This window comes from Muntiacus reevesi, chromosome 2 (assembly GCF_963930625.1).
Source record: "Muntiacus reevesi chromosome 2, mMunRee1.1, whole genome shotgun sequence".
NCBI classification, from domain to species: domain Eukaryota; kingdom Metazoa; phylum Chordata; class Mammalia; order Artiodactyla; family Cervidae; genus Muntiacus; species Muntiacus reevesi.
The window spans coordinates 114,335,676-114,349,531 of NC_089250.1; the positions used below are offsets into that span (position 1 = coordinate 114,335,676).

The 13,856-nt window shown below is 48.6% G+C and overlaps 1 protein-coding gene across 2 annotated transcripts; it reads left to right on the top strand.

Annotated features, from left to right (window-relative positions):
• The first annotated feature begins 3,247 nt into the window (after positions 1–3,247).
• On the top strand, positions 3,248–11,176 carry LOC136158129 (collectin-43-like). 2 transcript variants are annotated; one of them, XM_065919891.1, is made up of 7 exons: positions 3,248–3,347; positions 4,512–4,713; positions 7,408–7,515; positions 7,837–7,929; positions 8,294–8,401; positions 8,590–8,673; positions 10,791–11,176. In XM_065919891.1, the coding sequence occupies exons 2-7, from the start codon at positions 4,515–4,517 to the stop codon at positions 11,174–11,176; spliced, it is 978 nt and encodes a 325-aa protein (XP_065775963.1). In that variant the 5' UTR covers positions 3,248–3,347; positions 4,512–4,514. The 2 variants fall into 2 exon arrangements, with proteins under 2 accessions (XP_065775963.1, XP_065775964.1); XM_065919892.1 differs by lacking the exon at positions 7,837–7,929.
• The last annotated feature ends 2,680 nt before the right edge of the window (positions 11,177–13,856 follow it).

A 13,856-nucleotide genomic window follows, 5' to 3' on the forward strand; every position in this document is an offset into this window, starting at 1 on the left:
CTTGCCACAAGGAGATATCTTGACAAGAGCAGAAAGACATTTCGAGGAAATGAAGGACACTTCTCTTCCTCTGCCCATTTGGTATCAAGATGGATTCAATAATCAATAGAAATATGGGAAATTAATCTTACAGGGAAGGGGATATACTTGTATTTCCCCAGATGGATCCAACAAATTTTTCCTTGGAAAATTCGACCCAAGGGGGCCCCCCGACATTCAAAATGGAGATGAAACAACAAGAACCCCAGGAGGAAGAAACTCCAATACGGGCCATGGCGGCTCGAAAGATCTCCAGGAAAAAAGAAAAAAAAGATCTCCAGAAAGCACTGCCCTCGGTGGCATCAACCCTGTGACCTCCCCTCTTGGCGACAGATAAAAGCCCTCACTAATAAAGCTGAAAATCTGATTTCTCAACAGGAAATGCCTCAGAGTCCTGAAAACCTTCCTATGGCTATACTGACCTGCGCAACCCCGGCTTGAGCCAGATTAACACATCAGACTTAACTGGACTTATTTACCCAACACTCCTTTACTACAGGTCGTAAAATGGACGGAGAAAAGACTGATGGTATCAACCAATGACCCCACCCATATGCCCCCTCCCTGGAACCCTCACACCCTGGGGAGGAGGGAAAACTAATTAACATTTCTTTATGCCTTCTACTGTGCCTGGGCCCAGGAAAATTACGCATAAACGTCAGCCGACAAACTTGGGCTTTCGTCCTGCCTCCAAAAGAAGACGTGCACCCCAATGTTCATCGCAGCACTGTTTATAATAGCCAGGACATGGAAGCAACCTAGATGCCCATCAGCAGATGAATGGATAAGGAAGCTGTGGTAGATATACACCATGGAATATTACTCAGCCATTAAAAAGAATTCATTTGAATCAGTTCTAATGAGATGGATGAAACTGGAGCCCATTATACAGAGTGAAGTAAGCCAGAAAGATAAAGAACATTACAGTATACTAACACATATATACGGAATTTAGAAAGATGGTAACGATGGCCCCATATTCAGGGAAGAAGAAGAGATGCAGAAGTACAGAACAGACTTTTGAACTCTGTGGGAGAAGGTGAGGGTGGGATGTTTTGAAAGAACAGCATGTATATTATCTGTGGTGAAACAGACCACCAGCCCAGGTGGGAGGCATGAGTCAAGTGCTCGGGCCTGGTGGGCTGGGAAGACCCAGAGGAATCGGGTGGAGAGGGAGGTGGGATGGGGGACCGGGATGGGGAATACGTGTAACTCTATGGCTGATTCATATCAATGTATGACAAAACCCACTGAAAAATAAAAAATTAAAAATTAAAAAAAAAAAAAAAAGAAGATGTTCGGACATTGCTGCCCTTTCTGTCTGTGAAACATGTTTACGACTGTAACTTTAGGGAAAGAGTTAGGGAAAGAACAAAAAACATTATGTAAAAGGTTACTTTTACCGTGACAAAGGGCTTCTTGGCTGGCTTGATGGTGGAATGGCATCCCCTCCTCCTTGAATTTTGCTCGATAAACAAATTGGGCCTGGACTATGGGACATATAAAAATTTGCTGCAAATACCGAAGAACTTGGGACTTAGACCGGACATTTTGCAGGGACCAGTCGTGGTTATAGTAACTATTTCTTTCTCTATAATCAGTCATATTTTATACAGGCCTGTGTCCCACTTCCTTTTGTTATAGCCATAAGAAATTTACAATTTAATCTGTAACTTGTATTAATTGCCAATTTTGTGTTACTCCTGTTCAATTCAATCATAGTACCTACAACTGGGAACAAATAAAGTTCATTTACATTATAATGCCTCTCTGAATGTACAATTAGTGCAAAAGGAAATCTTTGAAACTGTTTCTAAACATCTGCCATCTTCCACTAATTTGAAAACCTTTAGCTGGACAGCTCGCTGATCAATTATCCAGGTTAGACCCACGAAGATGGTTTCAAACTACTACTCACAGTATCTGGTCTGGAACTGTAACTCTGATGATTGTCTTGATAATTGTATTTGTTGTTTATCATCGCCTTTCTATAAGGTGGTTAATACTAACTGAACTCATTTGGTCAGGACTTTTTTCTTTTTTTAACAATATAATAAAATAGGGGAAATTGTCAGGAAGCATTTTACAGGAGGCATCCTGTGTGCTGTTTTGTATCTGTCAGGAATCCTTCGGTCCTTATTAATTCCTGAATATTCAGGAATTAAGAGGAGAGGCACGCCTTTCCTGGGGCTGAGAAATCCCGCATTTCCTTTGTTAGTTTCTCATTATGGTGGTAAGTACCGGCTTCTCTCTTTAATAGGGATCGCTTTGTGTTTTTTAAGTCTGGAATTTTAATCTTTATCTTTGCTGAGAATAGCTACCTTGTAAGACAGTATATATGCCCACGCCATGTTGATTAAAACACCTTTGCTCCATCAGAGCTATGGTCCTCGTGTCTTTCTTTCCTTCATTCTTTCTTTCTTTCTTCCTTCCATCCCACCCTCCCTCCCTCGCTCTTTCTTCCTTTCTCTCTCTCTCTCTCTCTCTCTCTCTCTTACTTTCTTATCCTCGACTCCGGACCACCAGGTTCTGGTCCATTAAAGGGCCAACACAATCCTATAAAAGGCAAGTGGAAAGCTGTACTAGATACAGCAGAAAGCAAAAGAGTGATCCCTGCTGGGTGGCAGCTCCCCCAGACACTGCCGCCAACAGGCTGTTACCTCAGCAGCCCCTCTACCAGCCCCATTCCTGCTCAGATCTGCCAGGCAACCCCCAGCTCTTTCCTAGTGTCTGAGCAGCAATGTTGAGATGAGAAGGAAGAGAAATGGGCACAGCAGGTGCTGCTTCTTGGACTCTGTGTAGGCAGGCTGCTTTTGCAAGAGCTCTAGGTTATTGTGCAATTTGCTTGTCTTCTCTGGACCTTGGATTCCTGGACATCCATGAAACACAGACACTGACACTACTACTAAACATCCAAGGTTGCAGTGAGGTACCGATGAGATCGTGGGCTGAGGGTGCTCTTTGAATTCTAATGTGTGTTTACAGTCATGAACATCAGTGGCAAATGTCCAGAACCCAGGTGGGGGCGAAATTGACTGAGTCAACAGGGCAAAGTTTGCCCTTCTTTTTTCCGGAAACTGGCACTGGAACCTCAGGTTACAGGGCAGGTATAAATAGTAACTAGTGGCTGAGGAACTTCAACTTGCCTGGGGGTTCTGAAGCCCTAGAGGGAGCAACAGTGAGTGTCTCTGTCCTTGCCTCTCAATTTGTTTTCCTGTGTCCAGTGAGTATCTTCCTGCCTGAATGGGAGCTTTATCCTACTGGTGCTGAGGAAGGCAGGATCTGTGTAGCTGCTCCAGTCTAGGAGGGTGAGTGTTGGAGGTGGGGCACAAGGTAATAATGGATGCTCTACACTGTGTGCCTTTTGTTTGGTGGGAGATGTGTTTCCTGGGCTGGGAGAAGGGGAGAATTGGATGTGACATCCAACCAGATCTCTGATGCCATTGTCTGGAAGTTCCCGTGGAAAATGCATTTCATCGTTCTCTTGGAAGGAGGCACTTCTCTGGCCAGAAAGCCCCTTCCCTCCCACTACCTCAGCCTGCCAGCGACCCTCTGTCTGTTGCTTGCACAGGTCACTCAGGCTTGCTTTCGAGTCTTTCCAATGCCCATGAACCCTTTCCATGGTCAAAGCTTTATAATTTCTGCCTGAGAAAAGAAAGAAGCCCAGCAGTGGGACTGACCCATGTCCTGTACCCACCCCAGATCTCACATAGCTCCTGAGTCCCTTTCTGATTGTAACTGGAAGCTCTATTAGACATCTGCTCTTTCCTCCCCTGAAGCCAGCCTTCCCCTAACTGTGCATCTCACATGTCCCTTCCTCCATGAGGCTGCTGGCCCAACTCTTCTTGGAAGTCTGGACAGATTTTAGGTATGCCAGGGACTTTCCTCGTGGAGCTCAGGAATGACAAATCCTGGTAAACACACAGTCATGCTCCCATCCTGTGCTCAGGACAGACCTCACCCAGTTTAGGACTCTGGCTTTTTTTCAGACAGCACTGCAGACCTCCAATACTAGTCTGTCCAGAACAGCAAGTGAGAGGAAATGAGTCTGTATTGTTACAGCTAAGCCAAGCCACCTTACTGATACAGAAAATGATAGGCAGTTCCAGAAGGGGACAGGTCCCGCCTGAGAGCACTCAGTGAGTTCCTCCTAATGTGACAGATGGTCTCAGTGAGAAATTCTGCATCCTGGTCACAGTACCACTGGCAAGGATGACAAGCCCCAAAAGGGATGACATAGAGCATCCGAGAGTAGATTCATGCTGCTGGCAGACCAGCTGATCTGCTCATGTCCTCCCTGACCAGACTTTATCCCACCTTTCCCTAAACTGCTTTTGTATCCCTGCTGCTCTTGTCTCCAGAGGATGGGAGAGGAGATGAGGGAAGGGCTTCTCCTGATCTCAAGGAGCTGGGCCAGCCCCAGTCCTCATCCTTGGAGGAAGAGCACCCCCTCTTTTTATTCCTCTGCCTAGGACATGCTTCTCTTCCCTTTGGCCGTGTTGCTCCTGCTTCCACAGTCCCAGAGTTCCCTGGATGAAGAAATGGATACCTATTCTGAGAAAATACTCACCGATCCCTGCAACGTGGTTGTGTGTGCCCCACCAGCGGATAGCCTTCGTGGTCGTGATGGACAAGATGGGAGAGAAGGCCCCCGGGGGGAGAAGGGGGATCCAGGTACAACTGGGACCATGGGCCTGTCCTGGTGGGAAGGGGTGGACACTGGGATTGTAACCAAGCCAGAAACTGAGTCTTCTGTTCGGGAAGCCTTATAGATGATCTTCTTTCCTAAATGGGCGGGTTTCACCCAGATTTTGAGCCCACCTAAAACACAGCTCTACTGGCTGCCCTGAGCCTCCAACTTCATTACCAGCTGTCCTGATTCCTCCCCTAGAATCTTCTGACTCCAACCAACCCAAGAATGTGCAAAGAGTGAGTAAATGACTGGTATTTGGAGTCATCTGCTCTAGAATTTAATTACTGTCTATTTGGATTAAATGGTTCCTCTCCAGGGTGTTAAAAATTTTTAATATTTAATTAGGTTCTACTCCATGATGGGTGGGAAAGGATGAGACACTGTAGCCCCATACTCAAGCCTGAATAAATGATTTTCCCTAAATATATTACAGAGGGAAAGAAAGGAAGCTTATATTTCTTTGTCCAGCCCTGTGCTTAGGAGTTCCCTTGAGTAGTTTATTTAATCTCACACAAAGTCTGACAAGTGATGCATTAATCTCATTTGATAGGGAAGACAATTGTGACACAAAGATGCTAAGTGAAACCCAACCTGGAAGGCAAAAAGGACATGAGCTTCTTTTTCAGACACATCTGTGCTTATCTACTAGCTCTGTTTCAACAACAGAGTCCCCTAGGAACAAGTCACTCAGTGTTCCTGAATCTCAATTTGCTTATCTGTAGATGGGAATAATATGACCACACAGTGACAAATAGTTGAGCCAAGCCTTGCCCCCACATTTTTTTGGGGGGGGGGGTGAAGCTTTAAGCTAATGTTGCATCCTCTTGCTGCAATCAGCAATCAGTTGGATTCTCCTGAGGTTTCCCAAGATACTGCTTATTAAGGGAAGTGTCTGAGAAACACTGCCCCACAGGAGAAGATCTAGGTGTTACTGGCAAGAAGTGAGAATTCAATGAACCCGCAAAAAGGACAAGGTCACCACCATGGCACTGAACCAGGGCTGTGGAGGGATCAACTGAGGTCTTTTAACTTTCTCTAGTTTGTATTTTGGTTGGAGAAGAAGGAGATGAGCAACATTTGTAGGATCCTTGTTGCTGGTTCCTACACACACCAGTCTTTGTAAGTATCTGTCTGTCCTTTATAGACAGAAAGTAGCTTCCAGCATGAATGAACTGGGCCTTAATAAGGCTGCCTAGAAGTGAACCCAGTAGTGGGGTGGTATTCAAGATACAAGCATTCTCTTGCTCTCAGAGGGGCCCTGAATTGAATCCAGGGCAGGGGAGGCGTGGGAACTTTTCCTACAGTGGCCCCTCAGCTGCATGGATGTTCCCCAGACCATCCTTTATTGTGTCTTCCAAGCCTGGCCTCGAATCAGTGCTTGGAGAGAGAACAGTGCACAGTCGGGCCAAGACCAGGCTCCACACTGGCTCCCCAGATGCAGGCACTGCTGTCCTTCAATTGTGACGGGTCTGGGAATTTCCTGGAGATCCCAACATCTTCAGATCCTGACCAGTAGGGCTGAGTGTGGCCAGAGTCTGCACTGGGGACAACCTCCCCCACAGATTCTGACATACATGTTCCCAAGAACCTGATGTGAAGGACAAGATGGGCCTGAGAGGAGACAGCCTTGAGCAGAGGTAGAGGGTGGGGCTGGGTCACTTGGTGATGCGCCAGACATGTCGTGGAGGGCCAATAACACCTGGACCCTGCTTGGGGGGCTGTATATCCAGGGACAATTCCTTCTTTCCTCAGTGCCTCTGAGATTCCTGCCCAGAAGGAGTCAGTGAGAGAGTCCGTCCAGGGGGGCAATTCTCCCCTGGGAGTGAAACCTCACACCCCACAGCATCCCCACCACCCAGCTCTGCTGATGTCTCTGAGCTCATTTCCTTCCCCTCCTCCCACACTCTGTGGGCACTGACCACTCTGGCTCCTTGTTGGTCCCTGAGCACACACATCCTCCTGCCTCCCCAGGGCCCTGTCCTTGCTCTGTGCATACACATCCCTATGGCTCACTCTTCACCCCCTTCACAGCTTTACGCAAGAGTCCCTCTCTGGCCATTGTATTTAGAAGACACCGCCCCCCCCCCCCCCCCCCAAATTCTCTAGGCTTCAATTTACCTCTGTAGCACTTATTCTGATCTGATATGTTAAACATTTTCCTTTTGGTTATGTATTTCTACATAGTTGAGTTTAAGCTCCATGAGGGAGGGATATTATTTTATCTGTTTTTGTCCCACTAAGAATCCCAGAATTTAGGAGAGCACCTTGTATCTAGTAGAAGCTCAGTGAATACTTGTGGAATAAATGAGTGTAAATGGCCAGGAGATAAGGCATTTAAGTACAGTTTTGTATTTCAGTCATTCAGTCCCCATCTGACTCTTTGTAACCCCATGGACTGCAGCATGCCAGGATTCCCTGTTCTACTTTATTTCCTGGAGTTTGCTCAGGCTTATGTCCCTTGAGGTGGTGATGTCATCAAACCACCCCCTTCTCTGTCATCGCCTTCTCCTCCTGCCTTCAATTTGCATGGGGGTTATTTCAGGGGAGACTGGAGCTTCTTGGGGGACAACATCTTTAGGAGAAGTTTAGGCTAAAGATCTTTTAGCCCCATCTTTTATGCACTCCCACTTCCAAGGAGATTCATTGTCACTAACGGGGCTGGTCCTTTTCCCCAGGGCTTCCAGGCAGGCCTGGTCCAGCTGGGAGAGAGGGCCCGTCAGGGAGGCAGGGGAGCATGGGACCTCCGGGCACACCAGGCCCCAAAGGAGAGACTGGGCCCAAAGGTAGGAGGGTGGTGTGTGGTGGGTGAGGGAGGGAAACGGGAGGGGTGACATGGGCAGCCCTGGTGGGGACCAAGGTACATGCAGAGTGCCTGGAAAAGCCTGGAACCTCTGTGCCTGGTCAGCCTGGCCTGGGCCTCTCTATCCACATTCCCACACTGACTGAATTTCCCCAATGCCGTTCCCAGAGGATACCAAGCAGTCAGGAGCAGTCTCCTAGGTTGCTCTCTCACCTGGAGCTGTGGGTGACAAGCTGCACTGCTAGGAAGTGGGACCTGCTGAGCACACTCTCAACCATGTTTCTCCAGTGTGTTCCCTCCTCAGGAGGAGTGGGTGCCCCAGGCATGCAGGGCTCCCCAGGCCCCGCAGGTCTCAAAGGAGAGAGAGGTGTCCCCAGTGAGCCTGGAGCCCCTGGAGGTGCTCGTGTTGCAAGTGAGCAATGAACGCGGGGCCGGGCTCATATTCCCCTTGCCCACCCCTACCAGCCACCAGGTCAGAGCTGGCATTCCAGGATGAGAGCCAGTGTTGGGTTCTGGGAACTGTCTGTCTCCAGGGAGAGGATGGTTTGAGCAGCAGGGACTGTCTGTATCCAGAGAAGGCTGGTTGTTGGGTTTTGGGACAGTCAGTGTACAGAGAGAATGCAAGGGGTTGTTGCAGGCACAGATGGACATTTGTGCAGGGGGAGGGCATACTGCTGGGGATATGACAGTCCATGTACTGGGGGAGGTGAAAAGTGCTGGAAAGTGTGCCCAGAACTCACACAACAATTTTCTGATCCCAGGGCCTGTTGGTCCACAGGGACCTTCAGGTGCCATGGGCCCTCCAGGACTAAAAGGGGACAGAGGCGATCCTGGAGAAAAAGGAGCAAAGGGGGAGAGTGCATTTTCAGGTAAGAAAGCTCTGGGGGCTCTAGTGGGTGTGGAGGGGCCAGCAGGCCCTCTTCAGTCCAGCACCTCCTCTCATGCATCCCACGTCCTTATCTCTCCCCCAAGATGCGTCACCCTTCCCTGAGGCCTGGGCTCTGAGTGACCCCAGGCAGTGCTGGATCTGTCTTCACTTGGCCTCTCTCTCCTGCAGAGGTTAATACTCTGAGGCAGCGGATGACAAACTTAGAGGAAGAAGTACAACGCCTCCGAAATACTGTCTCCCAGTATAGGAAAGGTGAGCTCCTGGACCTGACCCTGAGCTGGCACCAAAGGTGGACCTCAGACTGAGTCTGGGCTTGGCTTGGAGTTTGCTGGGCTGGGTCTAAATTGGACTTGCTGGGACCATGATTGGGACTGGACCTAGCCCTGGGGCAGTTGTGGGGCTAAGGACAGGGCTGGGACAGAGCCACGCCCCACGTGCTCCAGGAGCTCAAGCAGGCACACGGGACAAGGAGGAGGATGCGGTCCATGTCACCAGTTCAGCAGAAGTTCACCACAGCCTACCCTATGCGAGTTCCTATGACAGACAAGGGGTCACCCAACGTGGGATGCATTTCTTCCCTCTGTAGGGCCAGGTGTACAAGTGCACAGAGAAGCAGCTGCACAGCCCAGGGCAGCAGAGAATCCAGGACTGGTCCTGAAGGCAGGGGTGGGATGCTGCCTGTGGGGTTCAAGGCTGCTGGGGACCTGACCTTGGCATGTGGCCAGCAAGTATCTCACCCTAAAAATGTTCTGAGTCTGGCAGGGGCAGTGTGCCTTCAGTATCTGGCCAGTGCTGCACTCTCCATGCATCTGCTTAGGTGTTTAAAGCAGAGATTATGCCCTAAGCCTGGATCCTAAACAGGCCGAGGCCTCCTGGAGCACACACCTGAGTTCCCTGTGCCTTTGGGACTCTCCACCAACTGCACCTTCTCCTTCTCTGCATTCTCCAAAGTCAGCTTTGAATCCACATTATTCATGAAACCTCAGTGATTGAAAAAAGAGTTTTCTGAAGGTGCCGGGTATAAAAAGGCCTGATCTGGTGAGACAGAGGGTTGGCCCCTATGGACTCAAGTCAATTAAGTATTGAAGTAGAGGGATGAGCATTTCCAGCAGTTCAAGTCTTCCTCCTTGCACAAGCATATCTGCACACCTATTTACTCCCTCATATGCAGACTGATAGAAACAAAGCAGAACTTCAGTATATGCGCTGGCCACACATGTATACCTAAAGACCACTCAGTCCACACCACCTACATACATGAACATACATGCATACCGATGCACACCCATCACCCAGATGAATGGGATGTAAACCAATCATGGCACACGAGCTTGCACTGACCTTGTCCAGGGCTGTCTGTGTGCCACCCTGACTATGTGGAAAATCTGGTCTCCAACTGCTTATTGAAGCTACTCAGAGGAAAAAGGCAGTAGGTAAGGATGCTGCCTGGTTTTTGAACCAGTCCAGTGAGCCCTCTTAGCAGCCCTGAGGATTTCCATGAATGATCCTGGAAGCCAGAGTGGTATCGATGGGATGGCGCAAAAAGAGATACTTAAATGCCACATAGGGGATGTTGTTATATAGTGTACCTCTACCTTAGAAATAAGAAATTAGACTCTGAAGGGAAGTGACTTTCCCTTGCCACCTGGGCTGATATTGCCAGTGTGGGGCTGAACATATGGCCTTCTGAGGCCCAGAAAGGGCCCCCTCCAAAGCTGATCCCACCCTGCCCTCCTGCCCCCACACAGCACTCTCAGATGGCATCATGCCCTGCTCAGTGGTCCAGGGAGGCTGACTGACTGTAGCATCACCTGGAAGCATATGGAAGCCAACAGTGGACTGCCCCCAGTGCAGAGGTCAGCACTTGGCTGCTCTCAGATGCACCCCTGCCCTCCCTTTCTCCTCAACCCTTCACATAACACAGAAGCGCTCAGACAACTCCACGTGCCCGATCATCATGCACGGGAGAGAGTGAGCTGCCTGCATGGAGTTTTCCCCACTCTCTGGAGCTGCCCTGGGCTCTAAGTATCATTTCCCTGCCACAGTCCTTCCTGTTTACACAGTAACTAAAGTTCTGGATTCTGGTGAACATCACGGGGTGGAACAGAAAGTGCACATAGGAGCTTTAGTGTCACATCCAACAAGGTCTGATCCTCATCTACATTTGACAGTTGGGTGACTTTAGGCCTCTTGCATAAGCACCTGAGTTCCAGGGTCCTCACCTCGTACATGACGAGTGCTTGGGAGCTGTGTGCCTTGCTTTTTTCTATCTGGTGCCCTGGTACCCTGGTGGGAGCTGGGGACTCCAGTTGGATCACAAGGTCTAGGTGCTGCCACATCCTCAAACTGACTCTCCTTAATTCCCCTAGCGGCGCTCTTCCCATCTGGCCTGGCTGTCGGGGAGAAGATCTTCAAGACGGCAGGTGCTAAAAAATCATATTCAGATGCCCAGCAGCTCTGCAGAGAGGCTAGGGGACAGCTGGCCTCCCCACGCTCTGCAGCCGAGAACGAGGCTGTGACACAGCTGGCCAGAGCCAAGAACGAGCATGCTTACCTGAGCATGAATGACAACACCACGGAGGGCAGGTTCACCTACCCCACAGGGGAGTCACTGGTCTATTCCAACTGGGCCAGCGGGGAGCCCAACAATAAGGCCAAAGACGGAGGCCCAGAGAACTGTCTTGAGATCTATTTTGATGGCAATTGGAATGACATAGAATGCAGTGAGCAGCGCCTCGTGATCTGCGAGTTCTGAGCACCCGGGGAGGAAGGGGGAAATGCCAGGGTTGTGTGCTGCCAACATCTCAATAAAAAGGTGAACCTCTGCTGCTCACGGCTTCCCCACTGAGCCATAGGATGAGACCAGAAGGCAGGCCACTTATGGAACTCCTTCCTCAGAATAAAGTTCTAAACTGTCTTCACACTTGGAAGACATGTCACAGAGAAAGGAGGAGGTGGGCAGCCTGCTTTTCCAGGGGCAAGGGCTAAATGGAGGTCTCCAAGTCTCCCCTGTTGAAAAATTCAGCACCTCTGCCTCACCAATATAGATGTCTAGCCCTCCATCTCTGCCAACCATTGGCCACATATGATCCCACTGGTCACTGCCTCCTCCTTCCCTTTCCTCTCCTGCCTTCAATCTTCTTATCCTTCAGTCTCTTTCTCTTACCTCTCCTCCTCTCCTGACACTCCACAGAAGGGGAGCAGGATCCTCAGCTCTGGCTCTCTTCTCTCCTTGCACTCCCTCTAGACATGCGCTCATTCTCTCCCATGGTTTCAAATCCCTTCTATTGATGCCTCCCCCAGATAGAGCCCTGTTTGGACCTCTCTCCAAACCCCAGACTCCTCTAACCAAGGTATGCTGCAGCCCTGGGGCTTGGAGGTCACAGTGGAGGGAAGCACCAGCTTCTCTGGCCATATTGAGTGGCCTTACACCCAGTAGAATCTCCTCATCCTTGACCTTGACCACCCAGGATCTCTTTCTTCCCATGACAGTGTGACTGTGGATGGCTCATCAGACAATGTACAATTCACAGTCCTAATCCCTTCTGAAGTTTCAGGCAGAGAGGGTGTCCACTATGTTCAGATTCATCCCCCAACCTCTTCCTGTCTTGAAGTACAAGGGATGTTCATCTCCACTCTGCCTCAGAGATAGTTTAGTCAAACGCTTCTCATTTTAGAGAAATGGAAATCAAGACACAGAGATGAAGGGAACTTGCATAGGTAGTAAACTCGGAGATAGTGTACCTCTGGGCTGGACAACTGGTGTTTGTCAATTCGAGTGAAATTTAAGTTTTATTCTCACCTAGATACTCCGAGGACAAAGCTAGTGGCAAAAGCTGAGCTTTGCTAAAGCAAAGCGATATGGTGCCCACTCCTGAGTTCAACAAAATCTTCCCTGTCTACATATGCACAGGATAGCTTCTTGGGGGTCAAAAAGGAAGGGGCCCGACCCCATAATAAGTGTGGACATGCACCAGTAAGACCCTGACATGGGATGTATCTTAGAAAACAGCTTCACAGGCACCTGGGGGAGGGTCCATGGCCTAGTCAGTTGTAAGAAATTAACAAGATTTAAGGTAAAAAAAGGTAAACAAAGACCCTGAAGGACTGTCTTACATAAGTCATTTATGTCACTTTTTACTGCACTCCCCCTCATTCAGGACATCCTCACTCCACCATGGGTATGTGTCTCTGCTTAGTTCTGACTTATTGCACTCCTCCTCATTAGAGAGGATGCCCATACCCTTTCCCTCTGGGGGCATATTTCTGCTTTGCTTCTGTCTTAAATAAACAACCTGTTTCTTTGTGTGCTCTGCCATACAGTGTGTTGTGTCTCTAATAATAAACTTTGTACCTATTTATACTTTTTGCCTCCTTGAAACATTTTTGCTTTCAAATGGGGGAAAGAGCCAGAGTCACTTTGCTTCTAGCCTTTAGTTCCTGGTGGTGTGTTGATGAGGATTCCTGGGGTTTCATCCAGTCTACCCAGGTTCCCTCCTTGGGCAGGAAAAGGGAAATAAGATCTCTCTCCAAGAGTGCTCACTGCTCTCCCTCTGAGATCAGGAGCACTGATGCTACAACTCACTCATGTAAAAGGCCATCTGACTCCAGAACGTGCACTTGCAGCTTGTAAGTTTTGACCATAGGCCTCTGTATATTTACTTGATTTTATTGACATACTACTGCAAAGAGTTCCAGTAGAGCTATTCAAAACCCTAAAGGATAATGCCATCAAGGTGCTGCATTCAACATGTTAGCAAATCCAGAAGACCCAGCAATAGCCACAGAACTGGAAAAAGTCATTCCTCATCCCAATTCCCAAGAGAAGTAGTAGTAAAGAATGTACTAACTGTTGGACAATTGCTCTCATCTCCCATGCTAGTAAGATCATGGTTAAAATTTTGCATGCCAGTCTTTAGCATTGTGTGAACCAAGAACTTCCAGAAATCCAAGCTAGGTTTAGAAAAGGAAGAGGAACCAAAGATCATATTGCCAACTTTTGCTGGATTGTAGAGGAAGCAAGGGCATTCCAGAAAGACATTTATCTCTATTTCATCAACTTTGCTAAAGCCTTTGACTGTGTGGATCATAAAGAATTGTGCAAAGCTCTTAAAGAGATGAGCATACCAGACCATCTTACATGTCTCCTAAGAAACCTGTACGTGGGTCAAGAAGCAACAGTCAGAACCGTGTGTGAAACAACTGACTGGTTCAAGATTGAGAAAGGAGCACAACAGGGTGAACTGCTGTTCCCCTATTTATTTAATCTACACACTGAGCACTCCATGAGAAATGTCAGGCTGGATGAGTTACTAGCTGGAATCAAGATAGGTGGGAGAAACATGGCTACCTCAGATATGCAGATGATACCACTCAATGGGCAAAAGGCAGAGAGGAACTAAAAAGCCTCTTGATGAGAGTCAAGGAAGAGAGTA